The sequence below is a fragment of the Miniopterus natalensis genome, chromosome 15, assembly GCF_054644295.1.
Source record: "Miniopterus natalensis isolate mMinNat1 chromosome 15, mMinNat1.hap1, whole genome shotgun sequence".
Classification (NCBI taxonomy): Eukaryota; Metazoa; Chordata; class Mammalia; order Chiroptera; family Miniopteridae; genus Miniopterus; species Miniopterus natalensis.
This window is the reverse complement of record NC_142095.1, coordinates 8,611,472-8,637,896: the sequence shown is the minus strand read 5'-3', so window position 1 is coordinate 8,637,896 and position 26,425 is coordinate 8,611,472. Positions and strand designations below refer to the sequence as shown.

Below are 26,425 nucleotides of genomic sequence, written 5' to 3'. Positions count from 1 at the left end.
TGTTGTTCTGGCGTATCTGGTAACCAGCTTCCTGTTTTTCCTGGTGTGTTGGTGTTCTTTCAGTCAGCAGCAGGAGGGAAAGAAATAGTCCTGGGTGGGTAACCTCAGTTCCCTCATTCCTCCTGCAGCGTGAAAGGCTGGCCCTTTCCACCAGGGACTCTGTGGTCACGATCATGAGCTGCATGACCTTGAGCAGGGCCGGGACTCCGAGTCCCACAAGTGGTGAGGGAATGAAGGAAGGGACGGCGAGTCACCATTACCTGGAATTCAGGATCGTGGTGGCCATGAACTACCACTAATGGATTTTAAACGTATGCTGATTAAACATTAAACTCTTATTTCCCACAAAGTGAATGTATCACACGTTTCCATTCTTTTCACATCCTGGGAAGAATGGTTCAGATGAGCAGTGGAGCCAGGCTACGGGGTTCTAATTGCAGCTCCGCTTATTATCTCTGACTTTGGGCGAGTGACTTAACCTGTCTAGGCTTCAGTTTCCTCATCCGTAAAATGGGAGAATAATAGTAAGTACCTGTTAGTATTGTTGTGAGGATTAAATGAGGTTGGGTGAGTCAAGTACTAACAGAATTCCAGGCCACACAGTAACCATACGACAGTATAGAGTCTTAAGATTTTACTTGGAAAACTCCATTTGAATCTGTGGTACTCAGAAGCTGGACTGCGTTTTAGTCAGAGATCTAGAAATTCAGTTTAAAGGTAATTTGAGGAAAGAGCTCAGCTCATTATAAGTAGATGGTATTTATGAAGAATATAGTAAATATATTCCTAAAAAGTTAGTCATAGCCTGGCTGGTGTGGCTCAGTTGGCTGAGCGTTGCCCCATGTACCTGGAGGTCGCTGGTTCAATTCCCGGCACATGCCTGGGTTTCGGGCTCCATCCCCTGTAGGGGGCATGCAGGAAGCAGCCAGTAAATGTTTCTCTCTCTCTCTCTCCCTCTTCCTTCCTCTTTCTGAAATCAACAAAAACATATTTTTAAAAATATTAGTTGTAGAATGTAATATTTTCTTTTCATTGGCTTTGATTTTTAAAATTCAGCGCTATACTCGCATGAAATAGTTTGCTTGCTGCTGAAATAAATGCCCCTTTGTTCCAGGGAAACACACAGAAGCTGAATTACTCCACAGGGTGAGAGGTGTGAGCTCACCACAAGTGAATGTGGGCCCCGATGTCTGGGGGAGGTGAGCCAGTGGGTTACAGCTCCTCCCAAGCTCCAGTGGTTCCAAGGTTGGGGCCCCTGCCCTGTGTGCAAAGTCCCGGCCCCTGCCCTGCCTTATGTACATAGGGCTTTGTTAGAGGATGGTGTCCGAGGGCGCTGGACAGATGCGGAGCTTACAGTGAGCCCGTAGGTCATTTAAATCACCTAATGCCCTTGCTTCTTTCAAAACAGTCTATCGCAGGAGCCTGACTCGGCTTATTGCTGGGCTCAGGAAATCAAAGCAGAGGGTGAGCCCTGGATGTGGTTACGGCGGCTGCCGCATTTGCTCGTCTGCAGTGTGCTTTGCCAAGGTGACTGAATACTAAGAGTGTAGTGCTCCTTGGGTTTTACAAATTGAGGGAGATCACAAACTTTTCATAACACTTTGCAGTGTAAACTGAGTCTAGGCTGCAGGGCGATGAGGCCCCTTTTGTTACTCGGGAGAACTGAGAGTGAATTCAGAGAAGGGCCAGCGAGATCGGGGAGGGCAGACCCTCGAGGGACATAGAGCTGTGTAGCTAGAACAGAGAAGGCTGAGGGACGGCTGAACAATGACGCCTTCATCTGGGGTGCAGATCAGCCATGTGTAGTTCCACCGAACATCCGAAGAGAAGAACCTTCGACAAGTAACGTTGGAGAAAATGGCTTTTTTAAATTACATTTCCAAAGCAGGTTCAGATTCTCTTATTGGGAAGGGCAAGAGGAGGGTTAGCAGCAAGTCTCAGGAAACTTACCAAGCACCATGGTGGCAGGTGCAGCCCTTTCTGTAGCCAGAGGGAGGAGCAGGATTCTTATATGCTTACAAGTCAAAAATTGTCATGAGGAGTCCCTCTTCAAAGTTACGGTTTAGCATATTCATCTGTGACTTTAAAAGCACCTTGGTTTATGGTGTCAGGGGTGAGGGGGAGAACTTAACACACACACCCTCGGTAGGGTCCAAAAGTCATGTGACAATCCCAGCAGGGAAGGCCAGCTCCTTCCTGCAGTCAGCCCTGGCCACTCCTCCCTTCCTGGCAAATGGTTTCAGGCCTAAAATGTAAGCTCTAAAATAGGGCATGGTGGTACCCAGCTTCTTGTTGGTTTTGAAATGTTTCCTTTATAGGCTGTTTTGTGTTAGGGGTCTCTGGGTAGGGTAGACCTTCAGTAAAGCACAAGTTGACCACATGAGGCATAGGGCCCCCCATATGTTCAGGATGAGAAGGGAAAAGATGTTAGCTGAGGCTGGTGTGCGTGTGTGTGTGTGTGTGGTATTGGGGCCTTGGGAGGAGCCCAGTCTTTCATGGAGGGCAGAAATATATTAGGAATCCAATTATCATTTCAAAGCAATCCTGACACTATAAACAAGAGGACACTAACTACAGGATTTGTGAGAGAGCCTGGTAAATGAGTAACTTCCCCATTCCACAAATATTTATTAAACATTAACGACACAGGAGGCACTATGTGATAAACCCTCACAAGTCTAGTTCATTTCCGCTACCCTGTCCCCATCATTAGTAAACAGCCCCAGCACCCAGCCCCAGTATATTTTCAATAATGGCTTTCACTTTTTAAATGCTTGCTATGAGTTAGACACTGTCCTAAGTGCTTCGCAAGCATTAGTCAATTTAATCTTCACAATAACTGTCCTTCCACAGATATAAGGATAACTGAGGTTCAGAGACCGTAAACAGTTTGATTAGAAACTTGATAGACATGTAAATGAAAAACAGTATTTTAAAACCAAGGACTACCTGATTCATCCACTACCTTGTATGCCTCCTAAGTGAGCAAACATGGCAAGAGAGCAGTTTATACCCTTTAGACGCAGACTTCCCTGGAATACTTTGGATTAACATCTGTAGGTGGCAGGACACAGGGCATAAATCCCGGCTATTCCCTTTTCCAGGAAAGCAGGGGTGGGGAATGGTTTCCTAGAAGGTTGTCTTGCTTTGAGGTGGAAGTGAGAATTGGGGAGACCCTGCAAACTGGAAGTGCTTATTAATCCGTTCATTTTTATTTCAAGTCAGAATTTTGTAACCGAGCTCAAATTGCAGATATTGTCAATGAAGAAACTGAAGTCAGGATACAGGGAGAGCCTTGCCCAGGATTATACAGAGAGCAAGGCTCCCGGAATCTAACAACGTTGGTCTCTCTGTGTGAACATAGATATGCCTGAGACTGTTTCCAGGCTTTCTGTTCTGTTACACTGGCCTATTTCTCTATTCTTTTACCAAAATTACACATTTGTAATCACCGTTGCTGTATAAGTTTCAGTATCCAGTGGAGCAAGTCAGTTATTGGCCCTTTTCATTTCCATGTAAGTCAGCTTATTTGTTTCCAGTTTCCACAAAATGAACAAAAACAAAAGCTGCTGTGGTTTTCATTGAGACTGCATGGAATCCGTAGACTAGTTTGGGGAAAATTGGCATCTTTAAAATATTGAATCTTCAAAACCATGAATATGGTATGTCCCTCCATTTTTTATGGACGTGTAAATTTTCTCTAGATAAAAGCTTAGCATTTTCTGCATACAGGTCTTTCAGTTTATTCTTAGATATTTTATATTTGGATGTTCGTGTAAATTATAACTTAATTTTTCCCCTTTTTCTAAATGTCTGTTGTTGGTTTTTAGAAATACAAGAGAGATTTTCAAACTGACCTTCTTATATTTCCCAACTAATTGTTGATCCTAGAAATTTATCTGAAGATTCTTTTGGATTTTCTATGCAATAATCAAAATATCAGTGAATAAGCTTCCGCCTCCCCACCCCTTGCTTATACATGTGTTTTTTTCCCTAGTATGATGTTTAATAGAAGTGCCCATTCAGGCATCCTCATCTTGTCCTTGATCTCAGCAGGAAACTAGCAACATTTCATCAAGTATGATGAGTCCATTAGGTGTTTATAAATACCATTTATCTAATTCAGGAAGTCCCTCTCTGGTCCTAGTTTGCAAGGTGTTTTTATCATAAAAAGATGTTGAATGTCATTATTTTTCCGACTCTATTCCTGTTTTTCCTCTTTATTCTGTAAATGTGATGAATTACATTTCTTCATTCAAGCCATTTGCTTGAGGTGCATTATATTATTTGAATATATTGCTGGATTCATTTTCTGAATCTTCTGTTCAGGATTTTTACGTCCATGCTCATGACAAGGATTGCCTATAGTTTTACTGTTCGTTAGTGTCTTTGCCATGGTTTTGTTAGTCTCATAAAATAACCATGTGTTTTGTTCTCTGGAAGAATTTATGTAAGACTGGGGTTATTTCTTTCTTAAGAGTTTGTTTAAAATTGGTGTCTTTTGTTTTTTAAACATTTGGATATTTTCTTTCAGCACTTTGACAGTATTCCAGTGTCTTTTGGCTTCCGGTATTTTTGTTGAGAAATTAACTGTCAATTTTATTGTTACTCCTTTGATGATAATAATCTGTCTTTTATTCCCTCTGGCTGCTTTTAAGATTTTCACTTTGTCTTTGGTGCACAGCAGTTTATTATGTGCCTAAGTACCATTTTCTTTTTATTTATCCTGTGTGGAGATCATCCATTTAAGGTCTTGGATCTGTACTTGATGTCTCTCTTTGGTTTTGAAAAATTCTTGGCTGTTATTTCTTCTGCCCAATTCTCTCCTTTCTCTCCTGTGATTCTAATTGCATATCTATTAGTCCCCTTTTTTTGTATCCCTTACATCTCTCACCCTCTCATCTTTATTTTCTATTCTTTTGTCCCTGATTTTCAAGCTAGATATTTTCTTTGGGCCTATCATTTGGTTGACTAATTTTCTCTTCAAGCTGTATTTAAGCTGTTGTTAAACCCACCTATTGAATTCTTAATTTCAGTTATTTTAAAGTTTTGGGATTGCAGTGTGTTCTTTTTGTTTTGTTTTGTTTCTAGCATTGAGAAACTTTTCAGTCTTTAACTCTTGAACATATTAAGCATAGGTTTTTTTTCAATTCTGTGTCTGGTAACACCTTTATTTTTAGCCCCTGTGGGTCTGTTTCTGTTGCCTGTTGTTTTACTTGGAATCCATTCATATCGTCTTGTATCTTCATATACCTGGTTATTTCTGATTGAGTGTAAGTCATCATAGATGAAAACTTCCAGAAATAACTTGAGGCTTTGGATGATGTTACCTTCCTTTAGGGAGAGCATACATTTATTTCCGGAAGGCCCCAGAGCACCCACAATCTGTCATCACTGTAATCCAGTTCCAGGGCTTGAGAGGGCATCTACCAGCCTGCTTGTGGTCCCTCTTTACTTTTTACTTTGGGAAGGGGACTTCCACTTTAGTCTCCCTAGCTCCGCACCTGTCCAGAGTGCTGCTCAGCCTTTCCAGCTCTTAGCCAACTCTTCCAGGAGTTACAGGCATTCTTAGAGGAAGAGTGTCCCCAGATGCCAGGCTTGCCTCTGGATTCCTCCCTCCTTCTGAATCTTGGTTTCATTGTTCTGCATCACCTGCTAATTCTCCATAACTTTGAGCAGAATTTTTAAATACTTTTCCACCTTTTTTCATTGTTCTCAGCCGAAGGGATAGTCCGAATGACCTGGTCTCTCATTATTTCACTGGTTTTTAAATGTGGTGCTTTTATTCACATGGCACTTATAATGGATTAAACTGTGTCCTGCAAAAAGATCTGCTGAAGTCCTAACCCCCAGGACTTCAGAATGGGACCTTATTTGGAAATAGGGTCATTGCAGATATAACAAAGCAATGGGCATCTGCGCAGGGTCACTGGGAACCTCTCCATACCTAGGACACCAGAAAGATGGGATGAAGTTGGACAAGAATTATGGCATCGCAGTGGGGTAGAAAGCAGGAGGCTACTTCAGCACACCCAAACTCTGCCTGGGACTTGTGGTACCCAGAATGCTGATGCCTCCTCTCGGGGCTCAAATGTTTAGCAGACACTTAGTGAGCACTGAGGCCCGGTGCCCAGGTGAGGGCGAGGGCACAGTACAGAGAAGGACAGATGTCAGAGGGACAGAGTGAGGACTCAGTCCCTTTCCTCAGGAGCTCACAGTCCAATGGCAGAGAAGATGCATGCTCACACTTAAACTGTCGTAGCTTGTAAGATAGAGACTAGCAGAGCGTGAATAATTTTACTCATGTAAAGTGAATTTTCCACTCCGGTTTATATACAAATGAAATGTAAGAAAGCATTTGTATATCCTGTTTAATATTTATGGCACATCCTTTGCCCTAAAGCGTTAGACATTCTCACTATAATTATTTAGAAAATGATCTGCTGATAAATTGTCCTAAATTATATCCCAATATAGATGAATAAATTTAGACCTTATTAGGTTGATGTCATCTAGTTAGAAATGTAGCCTTACAGCAAATGCCAGACCACAGTGTACTGGATATAGTTTTCCTAGTAAATGTTTCTATTTAGTACATAGTGTTACTCAGTCATCAGATTTTTAAAGGAGTATAAAGGAAGTGTCGGGCAGTTCTTGTGCTGAGAGAAAAACTGTAAGTGATGGAACCTTATCTTTTCATTTTTCAGCCTTGATTTCAGTATCCAGGCAGTGGCTATGTGGTGTTGAATAAGACATGAATGAGCAAAGTGTAAAATTCAGTGCTATTATGTTTAACAGCAGAAATTCAAGAAAAGAGCTGGCTGAGTCAAGCGCCCAAAGGCATAGTAGGTATCTGGGAAGAGAAATGTGGGTTGGTGTTTTTAGGGAAGACTTTCAGAAAGCTTCATGGAACCAGACCTTAAAAGGTAAGAAAGGGGCTCGAGGGAGGACTGTGGGAAGTACTCAATGAGGAGAGATGGGGAGCAGAAACAGGCGGGCACAGGGAGGAGGGGAAGCACACAGAAGGGTGCTCTAGAAGGGACATAAGCCTAATGCACTCAGTTGCATGCATACTTGCTTCATTGGACAAGGGAACAGAGCTCAGGGCCTGGAGAGCTGAGTTCCAGTCTCTGTTTGCATCTAACCAGTTCTGACATTGTGCATTTCTCTGTGTCTTTATTAAGGAGCTCAAGAATCCACCTGTCATCAGAACATTCCTCAAAGTCTAATTCGTTAGAGCCCCTCGCGCCCCTGCCCCATCTTGCCAAGGCCCGTGCTAGCTCTGGAAGTCCCTGTGTGTGCTCAGGCTGGCTGGGTCCTTGAGGCTCCCTGTGCTGTGTGCTGGGTCTTTTCTTAGCTTCATGCCTCTGCTCCCAGAATGGCTCAGTACCTTCAGGGACATGTGTGGACTATTTTCCAAACCTTCTTGCATTTACCGTATTTCTTGGAGCCCTCCAACCTGTAAATGTGGTGCGCCTCTCCCTCAGAGTGTCGTCTGGGCTCACATTTCTGGAGGACTGTAATCTCTTTCTGTCCTTCCAGGCACATTTCGTTTTCATATCAGTTAGTTCTCTTAATAGTTCTCCCATCACATGTTGTCTTGATTTAATCTGATCACAAACTGCATAGACCAAAATTTCGCATTGCTTTACAGTGACACTCAGAAATTGTCTTCTTTATTGTGGTAGAGTTGTTTTTTGTCTTTCTGCATCAGATAGATAGGGTCTTAAATAAAGTGCAGCTCCTGGAGCTTAGGAACAATTTGAATCATTGCCCCAACAAACACCCCCCCCCCACACACACACACACAGTGTATACACCGTGTATGCTGGTATAGAACTATTATGAGGCCTCGCCTCTGTGGTAAGGGGACACACCCTATCAGAGAGTGGTAACTACAGCTCCTGGTCAGGCTGGGACATCCTGTTTCTTCTCTTTGTGCCGTCTTCTCTTGGGCCTTGTCTCTGCCAAGTTCAGATGTGCTTGAGGACTCTTTCCTAGGTCTTGGGAAATGGAGATAGCTCCTTGGGGGAGGAGAGATAGCCAGAACAGCTCCATAGAGGACCCATGGAGAGGAACATGAAGGCAACCTCATCTAGCCGCCCCTTGTAGGTAACTCTGAGTTCGATTCTTAAATGCTGTCCTCAGCAGAAGGCTTGCAGGAGCAGGAAGGCCAGGGAAACTATCCCAGAGTTTCCCTGAGTGGTCTGGGAAGCAGTGCCCTGAGGAACCTGAAGCAGGGCCTCGGTGACCAGTTGGATTCCCAAAGTGAAAGTGGATCTCAGGACAGGAATTGGGCTGGAAACTCCAGTTGCTCCATCTCATTTGGAGATTCTCCCTCCTCTGCTCAGAAAAATCTTTACATCGCTACTCTTTTCCCTTGCAAATGTGACTCTGTTGAGTTATGGGTTAAACTGGGCCTTACAGGCCATCATGGGCACCATAAACTCTTTATCACATGGTATTTATGGGAAATAGCATTCCGGGCCCCAAACAAGTGGTTGGCAAGTGAGGCTTGTGAACACAGCCTGCTCACCAGCCAGGGTTTTGCCAGCTCCTGGCCTGGAGCACTGAAGTGTGTGTCTGTGTAAGGGCTATGGGCCTGGTAGGACTATGCCAGCCTGGGGGTATTTGACAAACCAGGGCAATGCTTCCATCGTGGGCACTAAAGGGTGAGTCCACCAAGCATCCTTTGCTTCCCTTTGTTACCTTATCTTCTGTAACATTACAATAACCCAGTCCAAGCCAGGTAGGGCCTCCAAGGGACTGTAAGCAGGAAAGGGGTCTCGCCACACCTGCACTTGAGAAGAGGTCACTTGGAGAGAGTGGTGAGGAGAGACCTGTCACCAGTCAGACTGCTGCTCAGGTTCCAGGGAGGGTGGAGTGGCGGCGTGGGCCAGGATGACAACTGAGCAGATGGTGAGAAGAGCCCTGGCCTGATAGTTGATTGATTGTGGGGCACGCAGGAGGGAAAATGGAACTTGGCGTCCACATTGCTCGTGTTGCTGAAGTGACATCGAAGTAGTCAGTTGGAGAAAGGAGCCCTGAGGTCCTCTTTTGTGAAACCCTGAAAATGCTGTGAAGACTTCCAGTGGACTGCCATCCCAACCAATAGTTCAAGTGCGTTCTTAAAATATCTGACGTTGGCAGAGCGGAACTCTGTAGGAACAATCACGTGGAACTTCCTATTCCAGGCTCAGTCTGCCAAGTGTACTGTTTATTTTGAAATCCGTGGCTTATGCATCTTTATCTACAGACATTTCTTTGTTAATATTTTTCCATTTATAAAGGTTTTCTACCCTAGAAAATGCCTGGTAAAGGGACAAATAACCAAAAACATTTTTTATAAAGCCACGCTGTTATGGTAATTCACATTGTACAGTTAGGAATACAGGCTGTTGACAGTGAAATTTGAATGTGCATATTTTCATCTGAATTATTAAACTGTTATCTAGTTATATAAACAAGTTTTCCTGGCTTTTCTCTGTGGGTTTTTTTTTTTTTTAATGAAACAACAACTTACAAACCAATGCAAAATCCAAACAGTATTAAATCACTCATTTTGGCTCTCAGAAAACTACAGTAATAGGAAGGGAACAATACAAACATAGAATTTAATGAAATTTTCAGAATTAATCTGAGAACGCCTGTCCACATGCCTTAGAGCTGATGCCTGTTTTAATCGGAATGTCAGAAGCATAAACTCTTGTATTTTACCCTTCCCTTGTTAAAACAAAACAGGGAAGGGTTCCTGTGCTTGAACACTGGGAATAAGGCCGAGAGGCCTTTTGCCAGGTAGCATTTGCACGAGTCCTAGGTGAGATTTTCTTTGTCTGAGATTCTCGAGGTATGAATTCAGAGTTCATTACAGTTCGTGCTAACGCTGTTTCCATGATCTGGCCTGAAGAGAGGAGTACTGTGTGTCCCGTTTACACGATGAAAATAAATTTCTCTTGCTCTTTCAGCATTTGCTCTTTGTCCCTTGTGGTTGCAGTCCCACAATTGGAGGGCTTGTTTATCCATGTGGAAAAGGAATTTGAAAGGGTTACGAAGTCCAGGGTTGATATTTGAGAGACTGAAAAACAGCACCGAGTGACCCGGTGCCAACAGTGTTTACTTTTCCTTGCAGGCTCCCTTCTATTGTTATTGCCGGCTTCTCCCATAAGGGGGACCAGTGGGCACCCTGAGGAATTATCCTGGTGGGCAACGTGTAAAATGTCCTGTGGCTCCTGTTGATCTTCCTGCCTCTACACTGGCAAATAATGATAAAAGTAAATATTTGTGGCCAGGTTTATTTTGGTGAGACAAGTTCCAGTCTGGATGCTAAAATTAGGAATTCTGCGGGATGTACGTGGTTGGAGGCATCCTGCCAGAGAACTGTGTCTCAGGAGTGGGCAGTTCTCCTACTTGTTGCTTGGAGATGTGCATCTGAACCCTCTCTCATGCCTGTCCATCTGTGCAAACCCACTGCTGATGGCAGGAAGGTGCTGCCTGGCTGATTTTGGTAGGCTCCTACCCCCCTGCCCTCGCCAGCGTGACCCCTGCCTAGATGGGGATCTAAGCCTGCCTTCTGTCCTTCATACTCTGCCAGGCAAGCCTTCCAAGAGGACAGCTCTCAGCCTGTCCCTGTCCCTCCTCAAAGCATTCACTAACACACACACACACACACACAAACTCTGCCTTCAAGCTAAAACCTACCCCCCAACTCTGGTCTCACCTGGTGGGACATCCCCTGCCACCAGTCACATTGGCCTCCTCGTTGCCCCTCAAACACACTGGCTGCTTGCTTGCCTCTGTCAATTCCCATCTTCCCATATAAGTGTCTCTCCATATGCCCTCAGTCCGTCCTTCCAGCTCAGCCACAGTCCCACTTCCCCCAGGACACTGCCCTGCCCAAGGGGAGCCTTGGCCAACAGCCATGGAGGTTTGCCTGCACCCTCCGCCTTGTTGAGCCTCTTTCCCTCAATGCCCAGGGCAGAGGACACATGCAGGAAACGTTTCTGTTCAGCCTTCTCTTTTAGTTTCAGGTTTGCCCCTCCTGGAAGCTGTCCTTGCGCCAAAAGGCTGCTCTCCCAGCACCGGTTCCTGGGCTTGCCTTTCTTCTCCGCCCAGACTCGTTCAGCTCTTTGCGGAATGTAGTAGCGAGGGCCGTGGTCCCCTACACCTCCAACCAGGGCTGTGTCCGGGGGCGCGGCCTGCGTTCACGCCCCTGCCTTCATCTGCCTTCTTGGGTAGAACAGGAATAGGCGGGGCCACCCAGCAGAGGTCTTCCCTCCCCACTCCCCCTCCCCCCCCCCACTTGGTTTAGTGCTCTGCCGTTTCAGTCTTGAAATTCTTACTTTTTGAACAAGGGGCCCTGCATTTTCATTTTGCACTGGGCCTTGCAAAGTAGGTATCTGGTCCTGGGAACAGAGCAGGTGCTGACAGACAGGTAAGGGTGGGGAGCATTCCAGAAGGAATGCTGGGGGCGGTGTGTGTGGAGGCCAGTGGAGGGTGGGTAACAGAATGGGAGAAGAGGTGGAGGGCATACATCGCAGGGGTGATAGTTCTCCAAAGCCAGGAATGTACCTCAGGTGAGGTGGCTCCACAGCACCTGACTCTGGCCCTAAATAGCCTTATTATGTTTCTGTCATAAGCCTCCCATTTGAATGGCACTATTCCAGCAACTTTCCTATCTCAATCAAAGGAAAAACCACATCCTTCCAGTGGCATACAGGTCCTGCCTGACCTAGCCTTTCACCCCTGACCTCCTCTCCTACCACCGTCTCCGTCTCCGCAGTTACTCTGTTGCAGCCACACTGGCCCCCTTGCTGTTCTTGCACATGCCCAGAATGGCCTGGCCTGAGGGCCTTTGCACCTGCTGTGCTCTGAATCCCGAAGGCTCACCCTCACCTCCTGAAGGCCTTTGCTCAGATGTCACTTTTACAGTGTGGTCTTCCCCAAATACCCTATTTAAACACACACATCCCACTCTTTAACCTCTCTCCTGCTTTACTTTGATCCACAGTACTTACCACCATCTGACCTCTATATTTTACATGTTTGTTTATTGTCTGTTCCCACTGGTTGTAAGCTCAGCGAGGGCAGGGATTGTTGTGAGTTTTGTTTGCTGCTCTTTTCCTCAGCACCAAGATCACTGCCTGACACAGAGAAGACACCCAGTAAGCATTATGCTGGATGAATTCACCGCCCTTTGGGGGCTGATAGTTCTGCTACTTGAGACCAGAATGATGACCAGTGGCAACTTGGGAGAGGTCTGTAAGGCCTTGGGAAAGTTACAGAGAAGACAGTAGGCCAGCTGACAGAAAGAAATTAAAAGATAGCACACAAGCAAGTGGGGGTAAACGCCGAAGTGCTGAAATGACCAGAGCAGCAAGAGACAGGAAGACTCCTCCATTGAAGCCACCCCAGGGAACTGAGAGGAACAGCTATGGTGGCTAGGCTCATAGGTTTCCAGTCTGCATTAGAAACACTATTACTTTTTTCATTCCTGCCCCCACCATGGACCCCATATCAATGCTAGCAAATAATGTATTAAAGAATTAGTTTTTGTTCTCATTTGCTAATAGAGACATAGATATTCAACATCGTAAATAAGAAACAGCCCCTGACTGTCACCAGCCGCATAGGTGTGCAGCCTGCCAGGTGTGCAGCCTCCCAACAGCAGCAGAGCGTGGTGTTTCCATGTGCGTCCAGCTGTGTTGCAGCCACATCCCCAGGCTCTCGGAGACCCCTATTCATAATTAGCATCCTGGGCACTCACTTAGAAACCACCCACGTGAGTGACCTCTGAGATCCCTTCAGCTCTGCAAATCAGGTAATCCTGTGAGGTAGCTCAGTGGTGCCCCTGGGCAGGTGAAGGCCTGGGTGGATCTGTGGCATTGACTTATAAATATCAGTTCCCATCATGACAGGTCCACTCTCCTGACAGGTAGGTGTGTGACGGCCATCTGATCAAGGGAATCCTCTTGGCAGAATAATAGGGAGTCCAGACATCCAGGTCTTGCCTCATAGATAACAGACTCTGACGATAAATGATGGGTATACTGTCATAATTGATCAGGGGCAAAACTGATGTAGGAATTGAAGATTTGCTGGCAGACAGATGGGAGCTTTTTTGTTTTGTTTCTGGCCTAGGGAAGCATCCGTTCTTTGAGGAGGATTATTGAGGACTCTGAGGCATTATTTGTCTCTACTGTATGACAAAGGAACCCTTACACATCAAAGGAAAAAATAGGCAAAAAATTTATAAGCATAATTCTCAAAGAAATGGAAATGGCCAAAAAACATACTTGGATGGCAGTCAAGGAAATGCAAATGAAACAATAATGAGTTGCCGTTTTTACCTTTCAGATTGACAAAGGCTGTTTAAAGTCTCGGTGTTGGCACATCCCTACTGTAATACCCCCCGGGTGGGAGTACACATCCACACTGCCTCACTAAAAGGCAGGTTGTCTATAGGTGTCAAGAGGCTTGACATTTTTTTCCAAAGACTTTGGTCCTCGCAATTACATTTCTAGGATTTTCTTCTAAGGGAATCATTAGACATGCTCATAAAATTATGGACACTGTGCTTATTTCAGTATTATTTTTGATATTTATACTTTTTACTGATTATAATGCATAATACATGACACAGAATTATTATTTTAATACATGATACAAAATGTAAAGGATTCGAAAGAGAATAGAGTAAAAAATAATTCTCCCTCCCACCCAGTTCTGACCTCCATTTCTCTCCCATGAAGCAACCAGTTATTTATGTCTTTCCAGAGATACTCTTTGTACATGTAAGAATATACATGTGTGTGTGCATATTCTTCTGTTAATTTATTTAATTTTGTATTTGGAGGTTGATAGTAGCATGCTGTATGTACCATTCGTACCTCGCTTTTCTCATTTAACATGTCTCAGGATGAGCTCCATTATCAGTAGGCAATACAGGGCAGAGGTCAAGAGCACAGACTACTTGGGTTTGAACAAACTCTACTACTTACTAAGCAGGTTTCTTAACTTCTCTGGACCTTAGTTTTTCCATCTATAAAATGAGTATAATAATAGTCCTTACCTCATAAGATTACTGAAAGGATTCAATGAGTCAATGTATATAAAGGGCATAGAATAGCGCATGGCACATCTTAACTAAGATAAGTGTTAGCTAGTATCAGTATGTGTGGAGCTGCAGCCTTGTTAACAGCTGTGTAGTATTCCACCTAGAGACTTATTTTATTTTGTCCCATATTGATAAGACAACCAGATTGTTCTCAGCATTACTGTTGCAAATTGCAAGGTTTTTTACGACACATGTTTTTAAAGGAAACAACATAAATGGCCCAAGTTAGTTTAAATATAGTGCAACTCACATCTGTACTGTGGAGTACAATAGAGTCGATCAAAATCAGGTCATAGAAAGATACATGAAAATGTTCCCATCTATTTTATTGAGCAGAAGCATTTTAAATATTTACTCAACTTTTTTTTATATATTGAGAAATGATAGAAAAGAATAAAAAAAAGTAATAACCTAGTCTTGTGATCCAGAGGTTGCCATGCTTGCTTAACATATTAGTGAATTTTACATAATCTCTCTTTCTGGAAACTTGCACTAATTATTTTATAGGAAGCAGGGACTGCCATCTTCACTAAAGATGGCAGGGGAGGTACAATTTGGGTCTGCAGAAGGGGTTGGCCAAATGTGGGTAGCATAGGTTCAGACTTCTTAGAGGAGGGAAGCTTGCTGTGGGCAAGAGGGCTTCCCAGGAAAGTGGTGTTGCTCGAGCTGAGCTCTTTCTCGAAGAATCGCAGGAACTGTTTCTTTTTAAAATATCAGTCATTTTCACTGTTCTTTGTTTCCTTTCATACGTTCATTTATTCAGTAAACACCTGCTATGACAGGCCTGTTTTGTACCAGCATGTTTCTAGGTCTCAGGGACTCAGGTGTGAACAAGAGAGGTTCCAAGCCTGTGTCCCTGGAGCCCACCATCCAGACCTTGTCCAGAAGCACATTAAAAAGTTACAGACGCAAGGCATGCGCAGTGTCTGGGACGCTTCACCTGCCAGTGACCACAGACACTTCTCTGTGTGTCTTCATAATGGCCGTTTCTTCAGGCAGCACAGGATTCTGTCTGGTTGCTGTGCACTGATGTAACTGACCATTTCTACTCTCTTAGACGTTCAGATAGTTTAGTCTTTGACATGCCACTCATCTGCTTTTCACGTGGATTGTTCCATTTGCAGAGTTATCAGTGATGTGTGAATGAATGGGCCTGTGCCATCAAAACCTCTCCATCGTTGGCTATATGTTTTTATTTTTATCATTTCTGTTCATTTAATAGGTACAAAACTGGCCTCATTGTTTAAACATTCACTTATTTGATGATTGTTAAATTTTAACCTTTACTTCCTCCTAAGTGCATTACCTCTTTAAATCCTTTGTTCTGTTAACTTTGGCTCTCAATGTGAGAAACAGGCTCTGTATAGTGATCTTTAAGAGCTTGGGTTCTAGACTCGCACAGACCTGGTTTATATCCAGCCCTGCTCCGTATGAGTGTGTGACCTCGGGCACAAAGGTCTGGGGAAGTGCTAAGGTGAGGAAGGGCATTCCCAGAAGAGGGACTCGTCTCATAGGGCTGCCGTGAATATCATTGGTTTATTTGGGAGTTCTCGAAAGTGCAGCATTTGGCCGTGCCAGTGTGGCTTAGTTGGTTGAGCGTCACCCCATGCACCAAGGGGTCACCAGTTTGATTCCAGGTCAGGGCGCATGACCATGTTGCGGGCTCGATTCCCAGTAGGGGTGTGCAGGAGGCAGCTGATCGATGTTTCTCTCTCATCAATGTTTCTATCTTTCCCTCTCTCTTCTTCTTTCTCTAAAATCAATATTAAAAAACATATATATATTTTTTCTAAAGTGTAGCATTTGGAGTGAAGGCAGGTGGCACAAAATCTCCTATTCAATTTCTCCCTAGAAATAAAACCCCAACCCCAAAGAGTGCTGGGGAGAGGCAGGGAGGGTTATGAGGTGGCTGGGAGCCCTGCAGGCAGGTTCCTCTGGCTTTGAACCCAGTACCCTTGCTGTGTAGTTGAATGTTCTCCGAGTCTCTGCCTTCTCATCAGAGAGGTAGTTATATTGGCACTGTGCACTGTGAAGGCCAGAGATAGAGATGGCTTATGTAAAAGTCTCGCACAAACGAGGCTCTCAGCTAATGTGGGCTGTTAGGAGCCAACGGTGAGCAGGAGAACGACATCCTATCATCATGGGAAGGTGAGAATAGAATTTTCCCTGTGCAGCCTTAGCCACCAGCCCTGCTCCCACCCCACCCCCTTGATTTCTCTCTGCTGGAAGAGCCGTGCCAGTCCCTGGCTGCAGTGGGAAAATGCGCTTTCAGAGGTACGTTTCTTTCACAGAGCATTGGGTGGAATTCCCTGGGGAAATTTATCGCTTAGAAAAGGAATAGGGATTGACTGGCTATCTCAAAAAGTGACTCTTTGGGTGCCTAAGCCCTTTTTCTAGGAGAAAAAGATGTTTGGATCCTCAGCAGCCACATCTGCTTTTTTGAACTGTGTGCAGTCTGTGCCCTGGCTTCTCCCCGCCCTCGACACCCCCCTTCTATTCAAACAGAGGGAAGCTGTGGTTGTTGACCACTCTTTGGGGTGGGAAAGGAATGTAATGTATGCATAGACTGCCCAGAATTTCCTGTTCAACACCCATTGCGAACCACGGCCCTGGGATGCATTCCAGAGGTTGCAGCCCAAGTCCCGAAGAGAAGAAATGGTGCATTCATTTAAACGCCGACCTCGGGAGGGAACTCCCCCTCCTCCCAGAAAAAAGGTGTGTAGCTTAATCCATAGTAGCAGAGCTGTGCGTTGAGCTGCATGGCCTCTCCGGGGTTGTAAAGTGGTCTGACACCCCTACGTTAAAGACAGATCCCTACCCTGGGAAACTCCAGGGTGCAGTTTTGCAGCCTTAACAGCACTGGTGTCCACGTTGATGCTTGGAACAGGATGTTGATTTTTAATGTGTCCTTACTGATTTCAGAGAGAGGAAGGAAGAGGGGGAGAGAGAGAGAGAGATAGAAACATCAGTGATGAGAGAGTCATTGATCGGCTGCCTCCTACACGCCCCCTACTGGGGATGGAGCCCACAACCCAGGCATGTGCCCTGACTGGGAATCGAACCTCGATCTCCAGGATCCTAGGTCGATGTTCAACTGCTGAGCCACACTGGCCGGGCAGGATGTATTTTTGTTCACTGCTGTAAATACTTGGATGATGTAAATCTGCTCTGGAACACCTTTTTTAATTCTGCTCTTATGTGATAAGTCAGTGTTCTCCTAGAAATTCCATTACGCTGGGTGTTGGGCAGTCTGGCCCCTGTGCCGGCACGTAGGTGGCTTGACACCATGGAAATGAAAGGCAAACCTTCTGTTTTCTGTAGCTGCCAAGATGATTGGGGATGGACTCATAGTGAGTAGCCAGCATTTCTGCCTGTGTGTTCGGCTACTCTGATCTTCCTCCTGAACTACTCCTTTGATTGTGTAGAGATGTGTGTGGCGCACCGGGAGTTCTAGGTCAGCTCAGAGATACAAAGGATGGGTGGGGTGCTCACAAAGGTGAACGTGGGAAGCTCCGAATTGATGTGCAACCTGGAAGTTTGGGTCCTGAAGCCTCCCACATCCAGAGTACAAACCAGGGTAGTGATTGTGGGCTCAGGCAGCTGTCAGGCTAATTAAGAAAACACTGGCTGTTTGGGGTCAACATTTGAATTTCTGGGTATAGAAGGAACCAGTTAGTCAGGCGGTATAAGAGGATGACTAGAACTGCCCCTTCTCAGCCTGTGTTCCTGACTGGTCGTGAATTCCCTTGTGCCTTGCACGTTGGCATAAGCACGGTTTGATAGCTCCTTAGACCAGCCCGCCTGTCCCACTGAAGGACAAACCTCACCGACAGCCTTGGTGGACTTACCCCTGGACATTTCATGTTTTTAATTACAACACTTTCTACCTATATTTCAGGTGAGTGCCTACAAAACTGAGCCCTAGGGTTTACTCTAAGCTTTACATGTGGAGCTCCTTTGTATATGTTTGTTTGGTTTCTATTATTATTCTTCAAAGAAAACTTCACTGGATAGGTGGTACAGTTTTAAAGAGCTACTGTAAGTTCTGTGTTTAGAATTCACATAACCAGAAACAAGATGGGTCTGTCAGCGTGTTTTCTCATAAAGCCAGGCTGTTTTGGGAGGACTGTTGTCCAGATAGAAGCTGACTCCTGAAGGTTCACAGTAAGACACTGTACCGTGTCTAAAGCAAACAAAATTTTTTGTTGCTATGCTTTAGGCTACCGGTAGATTTTCCCTCTTACGCAGACGTACGTGTTTTTGCCGCATGTACACAGGGAGCCCTGCAGAGTAGGCATTATGATGCCCGTGTTACTGGTGTGACTTAGTCAGATGAAGTCACACTGGCTAACAAAGAGCCGGGCTGGGGCTCACACCCAAATGTAATTTCAAAGCTCCTGCTAATGATCTCCCTTTACTCAGCCTATGGGATGTCCGTGCCCATGGCCCAACCATCTGTGTGAAGAGAAGGGCAGCTGCTGGCACCAGCCATGGGCATGTCTTCGTTAGCAGGGCTAAGGGAGAGAAAAGGGTGGTCCATCTGACAGGCCTGCTCTGCCAGAGCCTGGGAGAAATGGCAGCATCTAAGGGCCCAGTAGGTGAGCCTGCAAGAGAGGCCCGTGCTGGGTCCATTAGCCTCCTGCATGGTCCTCATGTGGTCCACCTCACACAGGAGGACACTTGTTTTTCATGCACAGCTTAGGGCATTTGGACCCTTAACCTTCCCTTTTCTCATCTCTACATCCAGTTTTTAGAGCAATTAAGTAGAATCACTTCCCCAGATTTTTTTCTACTTTTGCTTTCTAAATTGCCATTTATGTAACCAGGACCTGTGATGGTAAGTTATGCCTCCTAGTTGTCAGATGCCAGGGAAAAAATATATACCCACAGAATCCAGCCTTTGATTTAGGATTTTCCTCCAGAACCCCCACTCCTTTAAAAAGCAAAAGCTTTTAGGAGACTAATGCTAATAACAAGAGTTAACATTTATGAAGTGCTTACCCAGTGCTAGACACTGTTCTGATGCTTTATAATAACCCCATTCTCACAGCTGCCTATAGATGAGTACCTTTATTATCCCCATTTTACAGATAAGGAAACTGAAGCACAAAAAAGTCACGTAACTTACCTAGGAGGCCCTGTACTACTGCTGGTCAAGCCAGCATTCTACACCTAAGCAAGCTCACTGCAGAGTCCACACTCATAACGACCAAAGAACCTATTTACTTGTTGGGCTTTCCCTAGGTGGCTCCTGTCGATAATTAATTATAGGACACAAGATCAGCAAGAAAACAAGTGAAAAAGCTATCACAGGTGTCCAGGGACAAAGTGATGAGTGTCTCAGCTGGGATATGACAGGGACAGGAAATTGTTGAGGACATATATAAGAGCTGCTAAGGGTATCAAACCCAACTACTTGATGAAAGGGAGAAGGGTAGGTTTTTAGACGAGGAGATGGGTGCCTGGAAGTGGAGAGGAATGAGCTGAAGACATAGCTCAGATATACACACATTCACATGGGAATTCAGTGGCCAAGGAACAAATCCCTTCCACTGGGGTGGGCTTCCTCCAGCCCCTGAAGAACAGGCATGTTCTGAGAAGTGGGGATATGAGGACAAGAGGAGTGGGAGGGGGGATGTCAGCGTGGTGAGGAGTCTATCGGAGAGGAAACCGGGAGTGCGGTGGGCGGGTGTGGGCGTGGATACGAGTGGGAAGGTTATGGGAAAAGGCAGCAGGAAACTTTGGAATGATTGTCTATGACTCTTTCTTCCTAAGTCTGATTTTTAAAAAAGAAAATCTTTATGTAATGTTTTAGACTGATGTTCGAAGTTGCTGCTCCTTCCTTTACTCCTCCGAAGTATTAAAACCCACATAACAGGAAGATGTATGCATTAAACTCTCTATAATCTCCTGCTGTTACCATCCTGCTAAAGACCTTGCTCCTGGATACCTGAGCCACCAGGAGACCTCCCTCTTATGTATGTTATCAGTAGGAACATTTAAAGGCGGTGAAGAAAGGTGGTGAGAGGCCCAGTCCTGATAAAGAACAAAGAAGCTGGACGCATGTGTGTGTGCAGGGCGGGTGGGGGTCTGCTGGGGCTGCCAGATGAGAAAGCCAGTGGGAGCGTTCTGCTGGGGAAGACACTTGTTTGGTGCCTGCCTTTCACGTGGGCCTCCTCTGGTTTTGAGGTGGGCGGGTTGGAGATAATCACGGTCCAGGAGGGGGTGTGGGCCGTGAAAGTAGCGACATTTGCTTCCTGCGAGGCTTTTAACAACACTGCTGTTGCCCGGTTTGTGCTTCACGGGCATGGAGTGGGAAAGCATAGGAGTAAGTCTAAAGGTTTCGATTTAGAAGTAGGATATGGTTTCTCTTGAGCATCACCAAGTTGCCAAATGAAGGCGTAACAAGATTACTTGCTTTCCCTTTGTTAGAGTACTGTATAATTGCCATAAAACATTTGGAAAATATACATTGAAGGAAAAAATGTGAGCACTCATAGCCTGACAATTACTATAACATTCTGACATATTTTTGCCAGCCTTTTCTTATTTATGATCTCCTTTAATTTGTTTTGCACGGTTCTAATCAAGTCAGATATACAATTATTTATCTAGTTTTTCTGATCTAATGTTATAATAAAATGTTATAATATAAACATTTGTCCGTTAAACTATGGCTTTAATTTCATGTAGCAACCAAAACCCTTTCACCCGACTGTAGCTAGAGGAGAGGCAAGAGCTGGGGGTGGAAGGCAGTAGGCTCCTTACATTCAGACAGCCCGTGTCTTGAGCCCTTTTAGGAACAAATGAGCACTGAGAGTGGGGAAATCCGTGCATTTCCCCCCCGGCCTGATTTTGAGAGCGCCAGACTCAGCCAAGAGTGACTAGAAAATTAGAAATCCCCCAGCCTCCCAGAGGTCCCTGCAGATCCTAGAACTAACTGTAGTTGGCAGGAAGAGGCCTGGACCCTAGCACAGGCGGGGAAGTGAGACCCCTTAAGCTGCTCCACAGAGAAGGCAGAAGCTGAGTAGCTGCCATTTCCCCATCGGGGACGATAGGCTCCCAAGTGACTCAAGCTCATTTAGTGACTCTTAGTCTATTTATGGCTTCTACATGCTAAATAATCATATGGTAGAAATTATAAGTAGCTCACTGGCTCCAGATTTAGGATTTTTTTAGCATATAAGTTAGTTAGTTATAGGTGGATTTGTGTGACCTGAGGATGAAAATAGAATCTGGAAAGGTACTTTTTGCAGAGCTATTTACTGCCCAACCTGGGTATTATCTGCTCAGTGTCTCTGAGACATGAACAAATACTTGTTTACTTGCAGAGAATTGGCCAGAGAAGAAAGGGTTGAGGTTTTTTGTGTGTTTTTTTTAGTCCTCATGTGAGGATATGTTTTTCATTGATTCTAGAGAGAGGGGGAGAGAGAAAGAGAGAGAGAAACATCTATGTGGGAGGGAAACATTGATCGGTTGCCTCTCGCACATGCCCTGACCGGGGATTGGACCTACAACCTAGGGCATGTGCCATTACTGGGAATCGAACCCGTGACCCTTCAGTACACAGGAAAACGCTCTAACCACTGAGCAACACCAGCCAAGGCAGAAGAGAGATTTTTTCCCCCTCCTCTGACTAAATTATTTGAGTGTGGCACAAAAATTAAAACAGCCAATATAACAACAAAAGAGTTTAACCAATCATTTATATAAAATGGGAGTTTACTGCAGCAGTTGTCTCTCCATTTGGCCTTTTTCTTCCTCTCCTTAATCTGACCTAAGTTGTTTCAAGATGGTCTTCCACATGGCACATGGAGAAAGCACACACTTTGGTAACAGGCCGTCTTGGGTTCAAATCCCGGCACCTGCAGCTACTAGTTGTATTTTCTCGGCAGTGATATGGAAGCAATGACACCTATCTCCTTGGGTAGCTGTGAGGACTACATGAGATGAGGGCTGTAAAGTCCTGGAATTAAGAGGCCTGGTCCTTGGTAAACAGTGTCATTATTGCTTCCCACCACTGCTGCTCGGAAGGCCTCTGTGTCCGGAGGCCTGGCCTGGCCTGGCCTGGCCTGGCCTGGCCTGGCCTGGCAGGTGGGGCCTGAAATGGTACCTGGCACATGTCCTCAGAGATTCACAAGGCAGATAAACAGCCCGCTTTCCTGGGGATTTATGGTTCTAAAGCCTTTAGTGAAAAGGGATCTTAAATTCACACTTACTGGGCCATGTGCTCAAACATAGCCTAGTGACCATCCATGCCTGTAGAGTTGCTGGAAAAACAGCTTTTCCATACTTTTTCAGAATTTCCTCCTGAACGCATTGGCTTTTGCTGTCAGCAGGGAAGGACCCCAAGACTTTTAGCAAAGGTTTTGCAGTCTCTTCAGAGGGAAGGTGGTGTACAAGTCACTCGTGTTCAAAAATAGGAGCCTTGCCAGAATTGCTTTTGGGGACAAATAAACTCCAACAGTGATCGTGTGGACTTAAGTAATTTCCTCCATTGGTGATTTTCCCCTTAACCGTAAGCATGTTCCTTTACCTATAGCCTCTTCTCAGAGCACTGCTGACCCACCCAGGCGTGATATGTAGGGGGGAAAGCCCTCGCTGCATTCCCATGCAAAATCCCCCTGCCCCTCCAAGTTGTGAGTTTCCTCCCCTGAGGTGTGCATTTCATTTATACTAATTTTTGCCTTCTATTCCTAACTTGTGTCAGCTTATCTTGCACCCTGGATGACAGAAAGGATCCATCCCTCTCTCAGGAGCTTTAGCTCAGGCCAGGTCAGGGACCAAGTCCATGGCCCAGTACTGCCCTGGGTCTCACAAAGACGGGCTTTGCCCGGGCCAGCCCTGCGCAGGCCAGAGCGCCTGTTCTCTGTGCCACGTTTCTTGCTGTTTAAGTGGAACGGAAGCCTTCAGCCCTGGGCTCTGTGAGTCCAGGCTGCAGTCAGCTTCCCTTCAGCTGAGGAAGGGGCCTCCTTTGTGCCCTTACACATCCTATTTCTTAACCGCGTGAAATGAGTCATTTCCATGGAGAGCGGGGATTATCGAAGAACCTAGTTTCAAAGTGACTCTTGGGACCCTTGATAGAGAAATGCTTCTCCGAGAGCGCCAAGGATTTGTGCCTTAAAGGATCCTTGTTTTGAAGGGGTGCTTGACGCAGGGTCAGAGCCGCTCTCTGCCGGGCTCAGGAATGCAGAGGGCGCCTGACCCTAAGGGTGGGTCACGTAATGAGCAAGCAGCCCCCGCTGGGCTGAGGTCCGAGGAATTCCGTCCAGCCAGCGGGACTGGCCTCCATGGACCGGCTGGCCGCCTAGGATTCACTCGTCCAGTAACAATCCTTTAGAGGAACTTCCCGGGGCCCCTCGTCTGCCTGTCCTGAGTGGGCCTCCCGGAGTCAGGGCGGGGTGGGTGGGGTGGGCTGGCGTCGGGGTGGGTGGGGTGGGGTGGGGCGGGGCGGGGTGGGTGGGGTGGAGCCGGGCGGGCTGGGTGGGGTGGGGCGGGGCGGGGCGGGGTGGGTGGGGGCAGCGCACGCCCCGTCCTCAGGGTGCACCCCAGCACGCGCTGCCCGGGGCCTCAGGGTGCTGCGTCTCCCCAGCCTCCCAGGGTAGCGTCGGCCTGAAGAAGCAGCGCAGCCGCAGCATCCTCAGCTCCTTCTTCTGCTGCTTCCGGGACTACCATGCGGAGGCCCCGCCGGCCGGCCCGGGCGCGCTGCCGCCGCTGCTGGAGGAGAACGGCGGGCTGCAGAAGGTCAGTGCGGCGCGGCGGGTCCCCGCCAGGCCTTCCTCACAGATCTGAAGCCACCCCAGGCGTCCTCTGTTTTGTGAAAGGGCGTCTCAGCCCTCCCCACGTGGCCACCGGAGAGGGTACTTGATGAGAGTTGTGAGAGTCGCTTGTTTATAACACTCTTGGCCAGTTGAACGTAGGAATAGAGAGTGGAAGGGCCATTGGCAGAGACCTGGAAAGACAAGGAGACGCAGACATGGGAAAGAGCCAGTAATAACTACAAATGGATTAACTACCTTGTTTAATAACAAACATCCATTATATATTCTTTTATAGGTTTCAAATAAAGCAGTGTAAGCCAGTTGTCACCGTAGGCAAACAAGAACAAACAGATTCTACCCACATGCTGCCTACGGACGTATTCGAAGCAAAGGAGCTCAGGATAGTTAAAAGTAAAGGGAGCGAGCAAAACGACATTCCACAAGTACAAGCAAAAAGAAAACGGGTTGCACTGTTCATTTAGCCAAAAGTAGACATTCAGGCAAAAATCACTGAGAGAGGCAAAGGGGATTATTCGTTATGAAGACAGTCAAGATTGAGGACACAAAAGTCATAAATCTTTATGTCCCCAATAACATGAGCAAAGGACATGAACAGGCGTTTCTCAAAATAAGTAATACAGTTGGTCAATAAAGAAAAAATTGTTGAGTATGGCCAATAATAAAAGAAATACAAACGAAATGATATCCTTGTACATTATCAAATTATTAGAGATATTTTTAAAGCTAATACCTGGCTTTGGTGTAGAGTAGTAAGGGAGAGCAGAGGATATAAGTTGGTTATTGGTAGGAGTGTTCATTGGTTGTACCTTTCTGGAGGGACAATTGGGATCTGACCTTAAAACCTTAAAGATATGCCTATTTGTTCCCCTAAGCAGTTCCACCTTATTGACATAATTATAGATGTGTCAAGAACACAAGGTATTATCCAGAATACATTATAATATTGCAGAATTGTAAGCAACCTAATGATCGACAGTAGACAGTAAAAGACCCATAGAGTAACCCATACAATCAAATAGTATGCAGCTATTAAAAATGACATCTCAGAAATATTACTGATACAAGGAAATGTTCACAATATACCACGTCAGAGAAAAACGCTAAAATATAGTAGGTGAGTGTATCTGTAATTATGTATGTAATCGTACACTCCCCCCACACACACACTCACAAAGGCATTTCTAAGACTAGAATGATATATGCCAACATGAAGACGTTATCTCAGACCAGTGGGATTACATGTAGGATTTTCTCCTCTCCTCTGTATTTTGTTTCTTCCTCTCATTTCTTTTCCCAGTTTTTCCCAGAATATGTTTAAATTACTTTTGTGATTAGAAAATACATTATTTTAAAAATACACATGAATGGAAAGAAGGGGATTCTGGGAAGATGACAGCCAGAGCGCATGGCTTTGACCTTTTAAATTCCCTCTTTGAATAAAACCCAGCTGAGCCTGCACTAAAGCCTGGAAAGTGCATTAAGGCTTCCAGTTTCCTGACATCTCCAGGGGAAAGAACAGGCACAGGATTCATTCTTTCTGGTACTCAGTGAGAAGCAGGGAGCCACCAACACAGGAAATTGCTTGTCTCTCTTGGAGTCCTAGAACAAAGGCATAAAACATATAGTCCTGTGAAGCCCACCAGCCAGCAGGAACCTGTGAGTCCACTGTATGTGTGTAGTCCTTGGAGGGGCTGTATCAGTGAGCTGAATTGCTCTCAGTTCTTGTGCCCTGGACAAGCTCCATAGTACAGGGTCTTTCTTCATCTCTCTGTGGTTTGTTAATTGGGCTGTGCTGGACCATGAAAGTGTCACTCTTTGCTGGGCCTTGCGCTGCTTCCTCATTTGCCACTGCTGAGAAAGTCCCAGTGGAAAAATTAGAATATGAGCCTCCTATTGGGGTAAAACTAATGGAAGAGATAGGAGAGAGCTTTAACAGAGAGCTTCAACTCAGGAAATGCCATTTCAGGAACTGAATTTTAAGTGCAAAAGTAACTTTTAGAACTTAAAAAACATCCCATGATTTCTGAATAGAAAAATTCAGTAAACAAACTGAGAAAAGACAGTGAGAATGGTCACTGCTGAGAACTGAATTAATGTTCTGGAAGAGCAAATGGAAGAAATATCTTATAATTCAGACCGGAAACATAGAGATGGTAATGGGAGGGGGGCAACTAGGAGACCTAATGTGCAACTAATAGGAGTTCCAGGAAGAGAATAAGTAATAGAAGAGATTTTCATTGAGCTGAAAAAAACTTTAATTTGCAGAATGAAAAGGTACCAAATCTACAGCAGGATTAGTGGGGACAAGAGAGGGAGCATAGGCCTACATATATGCTAATTATATTCTGAAATTTAGGTATAAAGAGAAAATGTTACAAACTACCAGAACAAGTTATTTCAGAGAGAGAAAGAGAGAAAAATTATACTAGACTTCCCATCAGCAACACAGAAAGCCAGAAGACTATGAAAAACATTTATAGGCTACTGAGAGAAAGGAATTACAAACCAAAAATTCTATATGTGATCAAGA

The 26,425-nt window shown here is 45.4% G+C and overlaps 1 protein-coding gene across 3 annotated transcripts in view; it reads left to right on the top strand.

The window, feature by feature from the left end:
• The window catches only part of CTDSPL (CTD small phosphatase like), an 88,873-nt gene that overhangs the window by 39,484 nt on the left and 22,964 nt on the right, over positions 1-26,425 (top strand). For all 3 annotated transcript variants that reach the window (XM_087824860.1, XM_087824859.1, XM_087824858.1), the window contains exon 2: positions 23,706-23,857. In XM_087824860.1, coding sequence (XP_087680986.1) covers positions 23,706-23,857 — 152 coding nt within the window. The remainder of the gene's footprint in view (positions 1-23,705; positions 23,858-26,425) is intronic.